Source organism: Carassius carassius, chromosome 47, assembly GCF_963082965.1.
Source record: "Carassius carassius chromosome 47, fCarCar2.1, whole genome shotgun sequence".
Taxonomy (NCBI): domain Eukaryota; kingdom Metazoa; phylum Chordata; class Actinopteri; order Cypriniformes; family Cyprinidae; genus Carassius; species Carassius carassius.
Genome location: NC_081801.1, coordinates 3,028,918 through 3,045,844, shown reverse-complemented (window position 1 = coordinate 3,045,844; position 16,927 = coordinate 3,028,918). Strand labels below are relative to the sequence as shown.

Sequence of the window (16,927 nt, the reverse complement as noted above, 5' to 3'; positions counted from 1 at the left end):
TTCTTTTTTTTTTATCTTTTATGTTTTTTAGGGTTGTATGTTACATATAATGTTGTAAAATGTATGTTTATTGCATATTTCAATTTAATGAGTCTCACCATGATGAATCGCACTGTGCACCTATTGAGGTGGCAGAAGCTGAAAACACTGCAAGCTTCAGTAGGCCTATGTGTAGTAAATGAAACCACATGTCTGCTCTATTAATATCCATGAGGGGCGGACTAGGAATAAAATTTCATACCAGGAAATCTCACTCTCATACACCCACAACAAATTCTGAAACATGGACAAACCTATTTTTTGCATGGACCTCACATACAGTAAAAAAAGGTTTAAATCATTAGGTTGGGGACATGCAAAATAATTAAAAGTTCTCTCCTGAACAGCACCATCACTTTCATTTTTCTTCCTCTCTTACGACATTAATACGCATGATTTAACAAAACTACACTTTCTAAATTGTCAACATGTCAAAATGAGTACATCACTACAATATCTTTATAGAAAAATCATAATACTGAACATGAGTCATGCTTTTCCCTAATAAAAATTTACCATGCTTTTATTATAATAACCATGTTTTGGTACCAAGTACAGTAACCATGTTTTTTCATGTTTTTCGTAAGGGTGGTGTTGTTTTCTGCCCTAGCTCCCCCTAAACCTATTATAAAATATGATTATTTGTCAGCTAAATTACTACTGTAACATTACAATAGATAACGATTTCCTTTATACAGTTTTGAGTGATGGTGAGCAATGGGCTGCTGCTGCTTAACTAAGTAAACAAAGACTAAACTACACTAGCATCTTTACAGATGAAACTGACCTGCACTTGAAACCCTGAACAGTAGTTTTGCTTTTCTGCTCAAGCTGTGCGCTTCAGTTCACTCCAAGCATTGCCAGTCACGACTAACCGATTCATGATTTATAAGAGATTTAATTATGAACCTCTTTTCTAGTTTCTTGATGATGGTTCTTTCAGGTACAATATTCTTTGTAGCAATTTCCTTGCATGTGAGGCCATTTTGATGCGAAGCGATGATGGCTGCATGTGTTTCTTTGGAGTTAAACATTGCTAACAAGAACACAATGATTGGGAGTGCTTCTTTCCTCCTTTTTTAGCAATCAGTCTGCTCTTACAGTCTATTAAGTATGAAAGTGATTTTACCTGACTAGGAGTCACATTTTAACATGTGCTGCTGATATGATTAGTCAGTTAATGTTAGCTGGTCATTTTGTGTCAGGATCAAAAAACTATGAATTTTTTGTTGTTGTTTTTTCGTTTTTTTGTGAAAAGTAAAAAATGTTGTCCAATTAAGCTTTTAGCAATGATTAAAACTAATTTGATCACTCTACACAATAATCTAAAAACAATGTGAATGGACACCACAACAGCTGGAGCAGCAAACTTTACAAAACACAACATTTATGTCACTGCCAAAACTTTTGGTCATGATTGTGCATCTTCTAAATATATGATTAAGTGACTTATAAATCTGTTCATAAAAAGCATTCCACCGTCTGCGGGACACTGCATGTTTTTGAGGGTGATCTTCATGACATAAAAAAACTCAAAAAACTAAAACAACAACAAAAAAAGTCCCATATCTTTGGAAGGTTGAGATTTTTGTAATTTGATTCAAACTATTTTAAGATACAATCAACACAGACGGTAGAATCAGTGTCTTTGTCAGTCTGCCAACAAGGGTTCATGCTATGATTATATCAGCTAATAGCTCCCAGCCATCTGCAGGTATCGGTTTACAAAAAATAAAATAATTCCCTCCTAAGTGTCCTAAAAGTTCTATTGAAGGTTGTATTACTCAGTACTAGTAAGACAGTGATTCTGAGGTTTGTTCTGTTCAGGAGCAAGCCTCAGAATATCACCTTTCAAAAGACACCAGAACTATGATGATGACTGATGACTAGTTGGCGACATTAGTTTCGCAAACTGGACTTGCACCATTTCTTGCTACTTAATACCAGAACCATGCATTTAAGTGGTTTAAGAACAGCATGCAATTTACTTGGCACATTGCGCAGGATTTTTTTTTTTTTACAATAAGGTTTTTAAGGGGTTAAAACCTTACTTTATTACCTTCTGCTAATGTAAAGAATGTGTTGTAGAATAGTGACATTCTTGTAGATCAGTTTTTTTTTAATGCTGACAGAAGTCAACAATAATTTGGATCAGGCACATAACACTTATAAAAATTATTTTGTGGTGAAGTAAAGGCTAATACGCAAAAACAAATGTAATTTCTACATTAAATAATTTAGTTCAGACAAGAATAAAAAAAGAGTAAATTCTATAGTCAATTTAAGTTTGTAGAAATTAAAGTTTAAACTTATAAGTTCTTGAAATTGTTTGTTTTGTTTACATGGATTCTTTAAGTAAATACAGTATCAGAGATATGTTCCTGTTGTTCCCATCATGCACTGGGGCATGAATAATTAAGGATAAATTATACATTGTTTTTGTTTTATGGTTGCTTTTGTTGTTAGGTTTAGTAACTTGCTGTTTTGTGACATCTGGAGATCATTTTCTACTCAGAATGACCCATTCCAACACTATCCACTGATTTTTATGTACCAACCTATTGAGGAACATACTGAGGTCTCTCTGTTCATTTTGGTAATAACTGTGTTGAGTACACATATTTTTGTAAAGAAAATAATATGCTGTTTATTTACATAAGTTTATTTGTAAGTGAACCACATACTTAAATAGCATGTTTGTTTATTCAACACTGCCCTGCATGAGTAAAGTTTACAAACCATGACCAACCTTAAAATATGTAAACATTATATTTGTTGTGAGTGTGTCAACATTACATCTGCGCTCACCGAGACTCAAGTTCGATTCCCACCTTGAGGTTCGTTTCAGATCCTGCTTCTCTTTCTTCACCCAAAGCTTTCCTGTCATCACTCTACTGTACAAATACAAATGCACAAAAGCCCCAAAAATAACTTAAAAGAAAATAAATTACTCATCAAATTCTAACAGACTATGTTAAATGTATTTATTTCCTTACAGAATTTAAGCAGTTTTTACAAAATTCCATACTTAAATTTTACTTTAAAAATATCTGCAAAAGAAAAATTAAGTAAATTGTACTTATTGTTTATTTAATATATAATAATTTATATATATATATATATATATATATATATATATATATATATATATATGTATATATATATATATATATATGTATATATATATATATATATATATATATATATATATATATATATATATATATATATATATATATATATATATTGTGTGTGTGTGTATATATATATATATATATATATATATATATATATACACACACACACACACACGCACACATGTTCATACACAGCTTGAGTAGCAAGATAGTGTTCAGTTTTAACTATTTCTTTCATTTTGTATTTCTGGGTAAGAATAAGAAATATGATTCTTATGATGTAAAACCTTGATGTTTTATGAACAAGGCAATGATGTACTGACATGAAAAATAGTAGCTTCTGACAAAAATCTCAACAATAATTTGAACAATCTTCTTTTCTTATATTGTCTTATTTTATTCGATATCTGCTCCAAAAAAAGTGTTGATTATTAGATCAATAATTTATGCAATAGTGGAGTGGTGTGGATTATTGTGATGTTTTTATCAGCAGTTTGGATTCTCATTCTGACGGCACCCATTCACTGCAGAGCATCCGTTGGTGAGCAGGTGATGCTGAATTTGTCCAAATCTGTTCTAATGAAGACTTATCTACATCTCGGACAGTCTGAAGGTGAGCACATTTTCATCAAATATTCATACTTGAGTGAACAATTCTTTTAAAGCAACACTTTACCTGGTCGATGGACATGGTTTCCAAATGCCGGTTTGCAGGGGTGGGGTGGTGTTGGTGCAGTGGATAAGACACACGTCTTTGGCGTGAGAGACCTGGGTTCGAATCCACTGTGATTCGACCAATGTGTCCCTGAGCAAGACACTTAACCCCTAGTTGCTCCAGAGGCGTGTGACCTCTGACATATATAGCAATTGTAAGTCGCTTTGGATAAAAGCATCTGCTAAATGAATAAATGTAAATGTAGTTCAGCTGCTTTCAAGTTATTGTACTCCGCTGACTCAAAATGATAACACAAATGTCATATTTTATGCTTACATTCCAAGTATTATTATAAATAAGTAACCCTGTAACAAGGTGTAACAAGATGATAAAATATTTTATTTTATAACTGTATATATTTTTCAGTTCATCACACCAGATCTGCTGAAGCACTGCTGTCTCCACATACAAACTTGACACCGTCTTCATCCACTGCCCTCTAGAGCCTATATTCAGGAACTAACACCACTTACAAATCTATATTCCTACAACTTTGATATAACAGTCACAAATAAAGTTAGAAAAAAATAAGAGCTATATATTTGAACTTCAACATTATGTTTCCTTTGCAGCTGCAGAATGTGAAGATCTGCTGGATTCAGTGCAGCAGGATGAAGGAGAGCAGAGAACAGCAGAGGAACAGGAAGCTCTGAGTGACACTCTGAGCACTGTTACACAGGATCCCCTCACAACACGAGATGCCCTGAACATTAGGAATCAAAGATGTGGCATCACAAATGGCTTTTGAGACACAGCCTTTCACACCCACTGACTGGCCTCCGAAACTTGCTGATGAAGAGAAAACACAGGCGGAGTCAGTTTAACTTTCAGCTGTATCGAATGCTCAAGCATATATGAGAAAATCCTTTTCCAGATTCTCACTTGTTGCTTTAAAGCAGCGGTCTTCACTCCCTGAACAGGTCATTATGTTTGAGCAGCTCTGTCCATCACAAGAATAACATGTCTTTCCATTTGGAGCGTTAGTGCTGGGATCTACAGGAGGAAAAACAGATGTGCTTTCAAGCTGTTACTGCAACAACGTCATAGGTGCTCATTGTACCAAAAAAAAAAAAAAAAAAAAAAGTCTTTCATCAAATTTAACTTTAAAAGAGCTTTCTTTTTAGATTGATGTCACAATCCCCAATAGACAATCAAGTCCCACTCCTAAATTTCTTTTTTCTTAAGTGTTCTGGAAACATGAAACTGTTCTGTTTGCAGTAAAGTACAATACCTGGTGAATCTTGGGCATTGCACAGGTCTGTGCTACAGCAGTAAGAAGACAGTTTTATATTGCCGAGGTTGATGGATCCACTTGGACAGCCAGCCGGAGCACAGCTTTTAACCGTCACTAAAGAGGAACTGACACCTAAAGCACCTAAAAAAACATGAATAACACAAGAATGACCATTTCAACTGCTTGTTGAATTGACTGAAAATATATTAATCAATCTGGAAAAGTAGAAAGTTTCCATAATGTATCGACTCAGAGCTGCAAAACAGAAAGAAAAGATAAAACTTTGAAATACATAATGACAACTAGTGATTTTTTTTGTAATAATAATAATAATAATAATAAAAAGTTACATTTACAAATTTACCTCCACCAAGTGCATTAAAATCATATAATTATCCTGGCAAGTTCACGCTGTTATTGATTTTTATCGCAATTTTTGACTGGAATTAATCAGTTAAGACTCATGTTAGATAACATGACCAGATTTCTGAAATGACAGCCGGGGTTATTTCCTACTTTGGTGGTCAAAATATCACTGAAATCTCACTTTTGATTATCTACAAATTATAAAATGGGGACAATATATTTATGTTTTTGAATTGTTGTGGGTTCCATACATTAATATCATAATTAATAATTGCAGTCATGTTTGAGGATCAAACTCATCCTAGTTTTTTTATATAATTTACCAAAAATCACAAAATGAAAAAAAAAAAGTATCATATCATATGAAAACAGTAGGCTATTATAGCATATTTATGGCTTTACAAAAACAGATGAAATATAAACCAATAAATATGAGAACGTACGATAAATAAAGCTGTATTTAACAAAAATGTAAATTATTTTCTAACTGTATTTAACATTTTCAGAAACTGTGAGTAGCCAACAGTAATCACAACTTTAAAATTTTATGTTTATGATTATTTAATTTGTATCTTTTCTAGCCCTAATCAGGCATATTATTAAGCATTTTGACCTATTTTGACCACAAAGTATGTGCTTTCTTTTGATAACCAAGTCCTTCATGGCTAAAGTATATATCTTAAATTATTCATATGTGGGTGAAAATAATAATAATTATTTGAATTCCATCTGGCTGGATTGGTCGGGCTTTCACAGTGTATTTCATAATTGTTTTGAGTCATTTCCGGGGACAGCTCCAGTCGGGGACAGGACACCAAAAAAATCCAGGACTGGAGGTGACTCTATCCTTAGATGTACAATCTGTGTATTTTGGTAATGCATTTTGAACATTCCATGCATGCAATTATAAATTCTGTCCAGAAAATAAACGTTCTCGTTCAACCGCATTTACATTATCTCTGTCACAGTACCAGTTTGAGATATACATGTAGCAGGATCTCCATCAGTCAGTTATAATCGTATATTTTAATCCATCATACTGGACTTACTTGCATATGCTGTTGCAGCGAAGCAGTTAGAAAGTCCATCAGGACACGGTATCTTTTCACAAGGGTTCGACACACCTGGGCACTGATTACAGTTGAGAGAGTGTCCTTTAATAATGAAAGAGAGAGACAGTGAGAGAGACATTAGTGATATGTATTTGAATAGAAACTCAAGCTGTTATTTACCTGCAGTGAAAAGAATGAACAGGAGAAAAACTGAGACGTGCAGATCCATGTTTGATGAGGAAGTGAATGAGATACCGTGCCTGCTGCAGCTCTCATTTTATATCTTATCAAAAGGGGTGGGTCTTCATGAGAAAATGAATGTTTTCAGATGAATAAAAAACAGAGATATTAAATGATTTGCTTGCCCATTTGAATGGAGAGTCTGGTATGAAAGTAGATTATACTTAGAATGATTTAAAATAAAGAAATACAATTCTGTCATCATTTACTCACTTTTGTGTTGTTCCAAACCTGTATGACTTTCTTCTGCAGATGTTTTGAAAAATTCCCAGGCTTCATCCAAAGATGGAAATTCTGTCATCATTTGCTCACCTTCACATTGGTCCAGATATATGACTTTATTTCTTCTAGTAGGTGTTCTGCACAAATAAGAATTTCAACTAGGTTTGGAACGACATGATGACAGAGTTTTCATTTTTTGAGTGAACTATCCCTTTAAGTATTCCTGTTGATTTTCTTGTCAAAAATGTTCTTGTCAAAAACAGTGTAAATAACTTAAAATTAATATTTCATTTTGAAATGATAGGTGTACCAGCAAGTACAAATAACAACAGCTGTTCTCAAAGTTTATTTAATTTTGTTTTATATTATGATCATTAATTAAAAGACATCATATTTGTTTTCAGCTAAGCTGATCCACCAGCCAGACCAGCATCGCATCACTAAATTCATTAAAAGCAAATACAGGTCAGACTTGTTTTTTGCCTCTGCAGTGGTTTCTTTGGAACTGCTTATCTGTCAGCGTTTGGTGCTGCTTAAGAAAACTTTAGGTTTAATCGATGTTATGATGGAATTTTATCGAGAAACCAGGTCAAGAATAGTTTACATTCTCTTTTCACTCAAACCCATTAAATGACAAAACTTGTATTACCTGTGAACACCTGCAAACACATATTAATGGTGCACTCAAATTATAAGATCTGAACCAAACCAATCATGTTTAACCCCCAAAATTCTGTTCAATTAATGTTTAATCTGCTGTAATTGCTTTTTAATTGCATCTCATCACAGAGAAAAACAAGCAAATGCTAGAAAGAAACAACTCACAGAAAGAAACACTGAACAGGAATAAAAAAAAATTGCATTAGATGTTGAAGATTGTTTTAATCTCTCATTAAAATCCTCTCGCTGGTTTATCAGTCCATTCTGAGCAGTTGAGTTTCTGTCTTTTTTATGGCCTCTGATCATATCTTGCTGTTTAAGGGCCATTCAAAGTGTTTTTGTGTTCTACTGTTCTGCTTATTCTGTATAAACATGCATTATACCTCTGCACCATTACATTTTGCTAGGTTAGTCACCTACTTTTGATACAACTTTTTTTGGGCTACACAGTACTTGGACATAATTGAGTTATATTGAGTTATAGTCTGCAAATTTCTCCCTCCATATCAGCTGGCTCCATATCATTCGTTATGTTCAGCACGATTTAGTTTAAATGACGGCTGCATAAATGATAAATTAGGCAGTAGGAATTGTATTAGCAAGAACACCTTAATATGCAAGCTTTTTTTTTTGAGTAAAAAAAGGTAATTCTGACTTTTTTTCAGAATTGTGAGATGAAATTGCAAAATATAACCTCGCAATTAAGAAAAAAATGTGAATTTTGAAATAAAAAGCCATTTTTTTATTTCTTTTTATTTTGTGGCGGGGGAAATAATTTCTCAGAATTAAGAGAAAGACGTCAAAATTGCAAGATGTAACAGCATTTAGAGAAAAATTTACAAATTTTTAGATGCAACTTAGAATTCAGAGAAAATAAAGTCAGAATTTTGAGATATACAAATTCTGTGGTGGAAACAAAACAAGAAATGGAATGTAAGCAGGTATCTGCGGGTAAAAAAGCTTGAAATGCAAGATGTAAAATGCTTGGGCACGGATCAAGTAAACTTTGAGTACACCCTAAATGTGACACTAGAGCAAAGAACAACTTAGTCATTTAAGACTAAGCTATCATTCTAGAGCAATTCACAAAACCTAAAATCACTTTCATGCTTCTTTAGGTTTTGGTTTGTTTGTATAATGCTGCTCAGGGCCGCTGCTGGCCAAATGGGTGCCCTAAGCAGGATTGTATTTTTGTGCCCCACTTCCTCAAATATGATGATGGAAAAAACACCTATATAGGGGTGAAAATAGAACTTTAATCAAATAAAAAAAGTAAATTAATAAATTGTATTATTTACAAATTACAATTGTAGCTCTTGACATTTACCTATGGCTATAACTTTATCATGATTAATTTATTTTATAGTCTCAAGCATTCAGAAATCATGCAAAAGAAAATTAAGCAGTTTTACTATGATAAAACCATAGTTTATTTTTGTAAAGGTTGTGATATGCAAGTTTTTTGTTGAAGAAATTATAAAGGCTGTGTCAGCTATAGCAAAAAGGTGTCCAAAAATGAAAGATTAAGTGAATATTTGAATTAAATGTTTGGTCAGTAGCCTAAACAAGGATTTGATTCTCCTGTAAGTGTAACAGCAGCAATTACATGGCATTTGGCTCCCTTTGCAGGAATTTGTAATAACATGTACATAAATTGTTTATTTTGTATTTGCCTACATTATGTTTTTTAACAGTGTTATTATTAACCAATCATTATTGCATCATTGTTTTTTATATAATGCATTTTAAGTAATTTTAAAGGCAATTGATGGCTTAGGTCTGTTTTTATAGCAACAACAACAAAAATATGACAGTATATTAATACTTATTTTTAAATTATTATTTGAAGTAACAAAACCATGGTTAATTTGCAGTTACCATGGCTACAAGAACGATGATTTGTGGTGTTATTGTTAAAACCATGGGTAAAAAAAAAAACTTTCACAGGAATGTGCCTGAAAGTGATAATGATTTATAATTTATTTTAATATATATTAAAAATGTATAAGGTGTGCATTGTAGCTGACACAAAAAATAAATGAACACATTACAATTGTTTTATGACTACAAGTCTTTCTCCTCAAATGCTATTGAGCTTCAAATTTCACTTCAAATGTCCATGTGAAAAAGTAGCATGATTTACATATGATTTACAGTTTATTTTAATAAATATCAAATATTCAGTTCAATTGTGCATTATAGCTGATACCTAAATGAACTATTACAGATCTTTTCATGACTGTAAATCATTCTTAAATACTACTGACGTTAGAAAAGTGTATTCAAATATCGCATGTAACTTTAGAGACGGTCCCTAAATTTGAGACTCTCGAACGTCTAACGTCAAGCCAACTTTATGCCTGTTTTTTATTTTTATTTTCTTTAGTTTTCTTTTCTCTGCGCCAGATTGCTGATTTCCTTTACCCTGGCATAGATGTCCATCCATCAATTATGAACATTCAGCCGCAAACATGAGGTGCGAGCAATGGGAGAATGGCGCATGTTTTTTTTTTTTTTTTTTTTTTTGAGCAACTGGGATGGTGCCCCCTCTTCGAGTTGGTGCCCTACGCAGACTGCGTACTCTGCGTATAGGGAGCGGCGGCACTGATGCTGCTGCATTCTGGATCATTTGCAGAGGTTGGTTTGCACATACTGCATGTCTGGCTAGAAGAACCAGAACTTCATGAATCTGGGTTAATGCAGGGCAGAACTGATGTCATTTTTATCTTTCTGAAAATCTTCCAATGTAAGTATAAAACAAGTTTCTCTTTAAATGTAGGCTCCTTGGAACAACTGAAATGTTAAACAAACAAAAACAACAAACAAACAAAGAAAATGAAAGTATTTCGAATAACAAACTTCACACAGTTGATTCTGATTGTCAAAACTGTTCCGGCAAAACATCATTGAGGTATTTTAATGAAGTTGTAGTGTAGGTGTACACACCTTCCAAAAGTATGTAGACACATCTTTTGGCTATTTAAATTTGATTATGACGAGACTGATGAGGAAGAATATGACCAGCCGGAATTAGTTTCCACTGTTATGCTGATGATACTCAGCTATATATCTCAACCAGACTAGATGAAACCTCTAAATTATCTAAGCTAACAGAGTGTGTTAAAAATGTGAAAGATTGGATGACCAATAATTTTCTCTTATTAAATTAGGATAAGACAGAGATATTAGTTATTGGACCAAAAAACACCACACAGAATCTTGTAGATTACAATCTGCAACTAGACGGATGTACTGCTACTTCTTCTACAGTCAGAAATCTGGGTGTTATATTAGACAGCAACTTGTCTTTTGATAGTCATATTTCCCATGTTACAAAAACTGCATTCTTCCATCTTAGAAATATTGCCAAGCTAGGAAACATGTTATCTGTTTCTGATGCAGAAAAGCTAGTTCATGCATTCATGACCTCTAGACTGGACTATTGTAATGCACTTCTAGGTGGTTGTCCTGCTTCGTCAATAAACAAGCTACAGGTAGTCCAAAATGCAGCAGCTAGAGTCCTTACCAGGTCAAGAAAATATGATCATATTACCCCAATTTTACAGTCTCTGCACTGGCTACCTATTAAGTTCCGTATCAGTTACAAACTATCATTACTTACCTATAAGGCCCTAAATAGTTTAGCTCCTGCGTACCTAACTAGCCTTCTACCACGCTACAACCCATCACGCACCCTAAGGTCACAAAACGCTGGACCTTTGGTAGTTCCTAGGATAGCAAAGTCCACTAAAGGAGGTAGAGCTTTTCCTCATTTGGCTCCCAAACTCTGGAATAGCCTTCCTGATAATGTTTGGGGTTCAGACACACTCTCTCTGTTTAAATCTAGATTAAAAACACATCTCTTTCGCCAAGCATTTGAATAATGTATCTCTTAAATTATGACTGCATTTGTATCTGATCAAATGAGCATTCTTATTCTTTAGCTTGGGCTAAACGAATTAATTTACCTTTGTTGGATCAGCAGCTATGCTAATGATGTCTCTATTTGTTTCTATGTTTGGTCACGGGATTAACCCCTCAGAGGACTTCAGATGATGCTAACCCTGAATCAACAAACAGAACTAACAAATATTGCTACAAGTGTGACTGCATCGTATTATAATTGCTGTTAATAATGTTCATCGTCTGGCTGAATATGTCTTGTATTAATTTTTCTGAAAAATCCTGTCATATGCACACAAACTGACAGTCACCACTTATAAGCTACTACTAAATATTGTAGAAACTTAATTTTCTGTAAAGTTGCTTTATTTATGTAATTATTTGTATCGTAAAAAGCGCTATACAAATAAACTTGAATTGAATTCAATTGAATCAGCCTGTACAGTCATATTTTGTGAGTTTGAAACAGTTCTGAATGTGTTCAGCAGGCGTGTGGTGTTCAGACCTTCACATGCTTTTGGTCCTATACTCTACTGGGGTGTCAGCATGAGGGAAAACATATGAAAGGTTGGGTACAGTCATGCAAAACCTGTCGGAAATATGATTTAAATCCTGACCCCGAGAAAAAATGAGTCTGGTGGCATTTCCTCGAACATTGGTGGACAAGATGCTTTTGTACTTTGCATTCATTCTGCAGCCAACATCATTTGTTAAGTCATCAGTAAAGATGAAAGAGCCATTTCCAGAGGCAGCCATGAATGCCCATTTTACTTTATTTATTTATTTTCTAAATCTAATTTGGCCTTTCAGATTTTGGTGCTGTTTAGATGTTTGCATCTTGCTGTGTAGCCTCTGTAATTCTGCTGGGAGAGTATCCTGTCAACAGTAGATTGTGAGACCATCATCACAGCTTTTTGGAGGTTGCTGGTGATTTTACTGACACTTATTTTAGGAATCTTGTTTTTACAGTTCTTGTCAGTTGTCTGTTATCAACTGCTGTTGTTTTTCTCTGTCAACCTGGTTATTGGAAATTTCTGAAGCCACAAGTGGTTTCTTTCTTTCTGTGTATGTGCTGTGTTTGTGTGTGTGTGTGTGTGTGTGCATATATATATATTTTTTTCCCACAATTTGAGTCTGATTAGTCTTGGCATTGTCATTCTGGAATTTGGACATGGAAACTGGATCAATTAGGGTAAAAAAAACTCACAGCATGCCAGACACATAATAGTCACTGCGATAATGATTAATCTTAATAATTTTCTTACTTAAATCCAGATAGCGACTTAAATTTGGTCATGTAGTGTACACACACACACACACACACACACACACACACACACACACACACACACACACACTGTATATATACGCTTACAATCAAAATGATTTAAGCCCCCAGTAATCATTTTAAAAAGTCTCAAGATTCAGAGTTTTAAAGAATTAAATTAAATTAAATTATCAGAGTTAACAATGCACACACTTACCATTGTGTTTCAATAATTGTTTAATAAAAACAGTTAATCTTGAAAACTCTATGACAAAACTAAACTAAGTGTAACAGCTTGAGCTCTCACAAATATATGGAAAAGTTATTTTATATCATTAGAAATTCTATGGCGACACAAAAATGTCCAAGACAATGAAAGTTCCTGTGCCAGCTGGCAGCACTACACATACTTTGAAAACGTGTTATGCCACAGAAAACCTTCTGAGGCGTGGGAGAAACAGATCAGTTTCATCAAGGAGAACAAGCTTACAGACAGGAGGTTGAGCAGCTGGCTGTCTGGTGCAGTCTTAACAACCTTGAGCTGAACACGCTCAAAACAGTGGAGATGACTGTGGACTTTAGGAGAAACCCCCCTGCACTTTCCCCACTCACCATCATGAACAGCACTGTGGCTGCAGTGGAGTCATTCAGATTCCTGGGAACCACCATCTCTCAGGACCTGAAGTGGGACAATCACATTGGCTCCATTGTGAAAAAAGCCCAACAAAGGTTGTACTTCCTTCGCCAGCTGAGGAAGTTTAACCTGCCACAGGAGCTGCTGAAACAGTTCTACTCAGCCGTCATTGAGTCAGTCCTGTGTACTTCAATTACTGTCTGGTTTGGTTCAGCAACAAAATCAGACATCAGAAGACTACAGAGAATTGTTCGGACTGCTGAAAGGATTATTGGTGCTCCCCTGCCCACCCTCCAAGAACTGTACACATCCAGAGTGAGGAAAAGGACTCAGAAAATCACTCTGGATCCCTCACATCCAAGTCACCCCATCTTTGAACTTTTGCCATCTGGCTGACTCTTCAGAGCCGCAAATACAAGGACAGTCAGGCACACGAACAGTTTCTTCCCCCAGGCAATCTACCTCATGAACAGTTAATGTTCCCCACTTATGCTTTTGCAATAAAAATGTGCAATACCCTTATATTTATTTATTACCCCTCCATCCTAGTACATCCCTGCATCTTACTCAGTCCTATTCCATTATCATTTATAGCACAATTGTTTATACACTTATTCATTTGCCAAATTTTTATTTTTATTTTTTACTTTTTTGTCTGTGTGTTGTTGTCTCTGTGTACTGGAAGCTTATGTCACTAAAACAAATTCCTTGTATGCGCAAGCATACTTGGCAATAAAGCTCTTTCTGATTCTGATTCTGAAAATGTTTGATCAGAGCACTTAAGAAAAACCTTCAATTTAGTGCCAAAGACTTGGAAGATGAACTGTTTGAAAGGAAGGGGAAAAACATGTGACATGTATATCTGTGTGTACTGTATATAATACAGTGACTACATATCAATACACCACAACTGTAAAATGCATTCAGCTATAGTCTTCAGGTGTTTGAGATCAGCAAGTGCAAAGGTGTTATTCTGTTACCTGCTGCCACCTGCTGATAAATGATGCTAAATGCAGTTCCAACAAACTAAATAAACAACCAATAAACAAAACCAATAAACAACAGTTCCAAAATGAAAAAGCAAATCACAAAGATTGTTTTAGAGTTTGTTACAGCATGACAGTAACCATGCACATAATGCTTTGTTTAGTAAAATATAGCAAGATAGATTTAACATGTTACAAACGTAGCAGGAGAAACATCTGGAATCTGTTTTGATTTGCCATCACAGATAGATTCAGTAGCACATTAATTTGCCATACCTGAACATTTTCTGTGAAAATAAAAAAATATATTCAGTGAGTGTGCAATTTATTTACCAGAGTTAATTTTTAAAATCATTTTGTCCTTATTGTGCCCTTATAGCTTATTTATAATACACTAAATAATAATATTTAACAAAATTCATGTTTTGCATATAAAAACTTTATAAAAGAATTAACATAGAAACGAGAGTAAAGATAATGCAATATTTATTTATTTTTAAATGCATATGTTTTTCAGTTCATCACAGCCAAACACCAAAGATATTACAGAGATAATACAATGTATAAATTTAGTACATTGTGTGAAGAGCTGCTGGATTCAGTGCAGCAGGATGAAGGAAAGCAGAGAAGGATCATTCTCAAGTGTCATAAACTACTGTTGCATCAGTCAGTGGGGTTAGAATGAGACACCAATTAAGCCCAATATAGGGGACGTCCCGGCTAACACAGATGGCAACCTAATGTAGCTCCGCTCCTCTTTAGCTTCACAGTAGTTGTCTTCTGTATTCTGTTTGAATTTCCACAGCATGAATTCAAGAAAATCTAAATTTTTGAATGCTCGTTTTAAAATGCTCCCTGTCTACTGACATTTGTTATCTGCCTCAGTGATACCTTTCTCTACAATAAGTAAATCCACTTCACTAGCTAATTACTCGTAATGCTATAGACATACTACAAAATGAAAGTTTAAAGACAAAACTCTAAAGATGGCTACACACTTGTTTCTCTGACATAGGCTTAGAGTGTGGAGGACGTCCTTGTGTACCTAAACTTTCATTAGATTATAATCTTTCATCTCGCTCTGCCTGTAAAACAACATTCCTTTTCACCTGACATCACATTCCCTGAAAAAACAATTAAGTCCAATCCTGCTTTTTTATTGTTAAACATTCTCTAAACTGTTCTATGACTAAGTGCAATACCTGAAGCATCTTGGGCATCACACAGGTCTGTTCTAGCAGTACAGCTACTGTTGCACTGAAGCAGTTGGTAAATCCAGCTGGACATGTGACTTGTGCACTGGTAACAGCTGAGAGAGTGTCCTTTAAATAAACATGAGAGAGGTGAGAAAAATATAGATATTTCCATTTATTGCCAATTAATGACCATATGGGGGTTCTAATGAGGAAAATAATCTTCCTCTTACTAAGAAACGTACAGGTTGTAGTTCACTCAAAAATCAAGAAAGTCCTTTTCTCACCCTTACTTCATTCCAGACCTGTGACTTACTTTTTTTCAGCATTCTATTAAAAGACAAAGTGGTCCAGTGTTGTTCAAACAGGTCAAACTCGTTCTGTTTTTAGATTTGTTTTCATGAGTAACAAGTTGATATAGGTGTGTTTTTGCTTAATTTGTTAAATTGTTAAACTTAATTTTTACATAGAGTAAAAATGCTTAAAGTATGACCGACCTTGAGATGGAACATTATTGAGAAACCTGGCCAAGAATACTTTCGTTCTCTTTACTCAAAGTGAATTTGTAATTGTGCGGCTGTAACTAAACACATTAAATCAGTATATACATCAGTATATAGGAGATTACAACAGTGTAACCCAACAAATGCTGGGTGTTTTTTCAAATCATGGACTGTCATTTCAAGTTTGAATCCAAATGTAAAAACAAATGAAGTCTAACACAAGACTGTAACTTATTACGGAAATAATACACTTTAAAAGAATATGCTGTACTTAAGTGTGTTTTCAGACAACTGCATGTTGGTTGAAATAAATCGTAAATGTGGAATACTTTAAATTCATATCAAATGCAGTTTGTGCAATTTGAAAACCTTATAAGAAGTATTTACAGAATTCTGTTTTCTTTTAAATATGGTTAAAGTGTTGCTACTGCTGAATGTACAATGATTGATATATACATTTACACACACACACACACACACACACACACACACACACACACACACACACACACACACACACACACACACGCACGTTAAACCAAAGCAATAAATTATGCAACTAATAGTATATTAATACCATTCTCTTTTTGCTAATACAATGACATATCAATACTTCACAGTTCTGAAAACATTGCATTATCAGGGGTTTGATAGAAGCAAATGCAGAAGTGTTATTTTGATATGAAAGATCATCTGCTGCCATCTGCTGATCATTATTAACATGACTCTTACAACATCACAACAGGCGAAATAACTGATTCATTTCAAAATGAATT

At 34.3% G+C, this 16,927-nt stretch overlaps 2 protein-coding genes across 2 annotated transcripts in view; one reads left to right on the top strand and one right to left on the bottom strand.

Annotated features, from left to right (window-relative positions):
• Positions 1 to 16,927, top strand: part of LOC132130933 (calcium channel flower homolog) — a 364,794-nt gene that overhangs the window by 156,289 nt on the left and 191,578 nt on the right. The window lies entirely within an intron of this gene.
• On the bottom strand, positions 4,210 to 6,790 carry LOC132130725 (urokinase plasminogen activator surface receptor-like). The gene is made up of 5 exons (XM_059542519.1): positions 6,724 to 6,790; positions 6,541 to 6,645; positions 5,123 to 5,266; positions 4,774 to 4,884; positions 4,210 to 4,680 (listed from the first exon to the last, which is right to left on the bottom strand). The coding sequence occupies exons 1-5, from the start codon at positions 6,770 to 6,772 to the stop codon at positions 4,490 to 4,492; spliced, it is 600 nt and encodes a 199-aa protein (XP_059398502.1). The 5' UTR covers positions 6,773 to 6,790; the 3' UTR covers positions 4,210 to 4,489.

Excerpts from the sequence above, each read along its gene's own strand:
- LOC132130725 (XM_059542519.1), bottom strand. The coding sequence starts at position 6,772 with ATGGATCTGCACGTCTCAGTTTTTCTCCTGTTCATTCTTTTCACTGCA. Across the intron at positions 5,267-6,540 it reads CGCTGCAACAGCATATGCAA|GTGCTTTAGGTGTCAGTTCC; the intron begins GTAAGTCCAGTA and ends ATGTTTTTTTAG. Across the intron at positions 4,885-5,122 it reads CAATGCCCAAGATTCACCAG|ATCCCAGCACTAACGCTCCA; the intron begins GTATTGTACTTT and ends TTCCTCCTGTAG.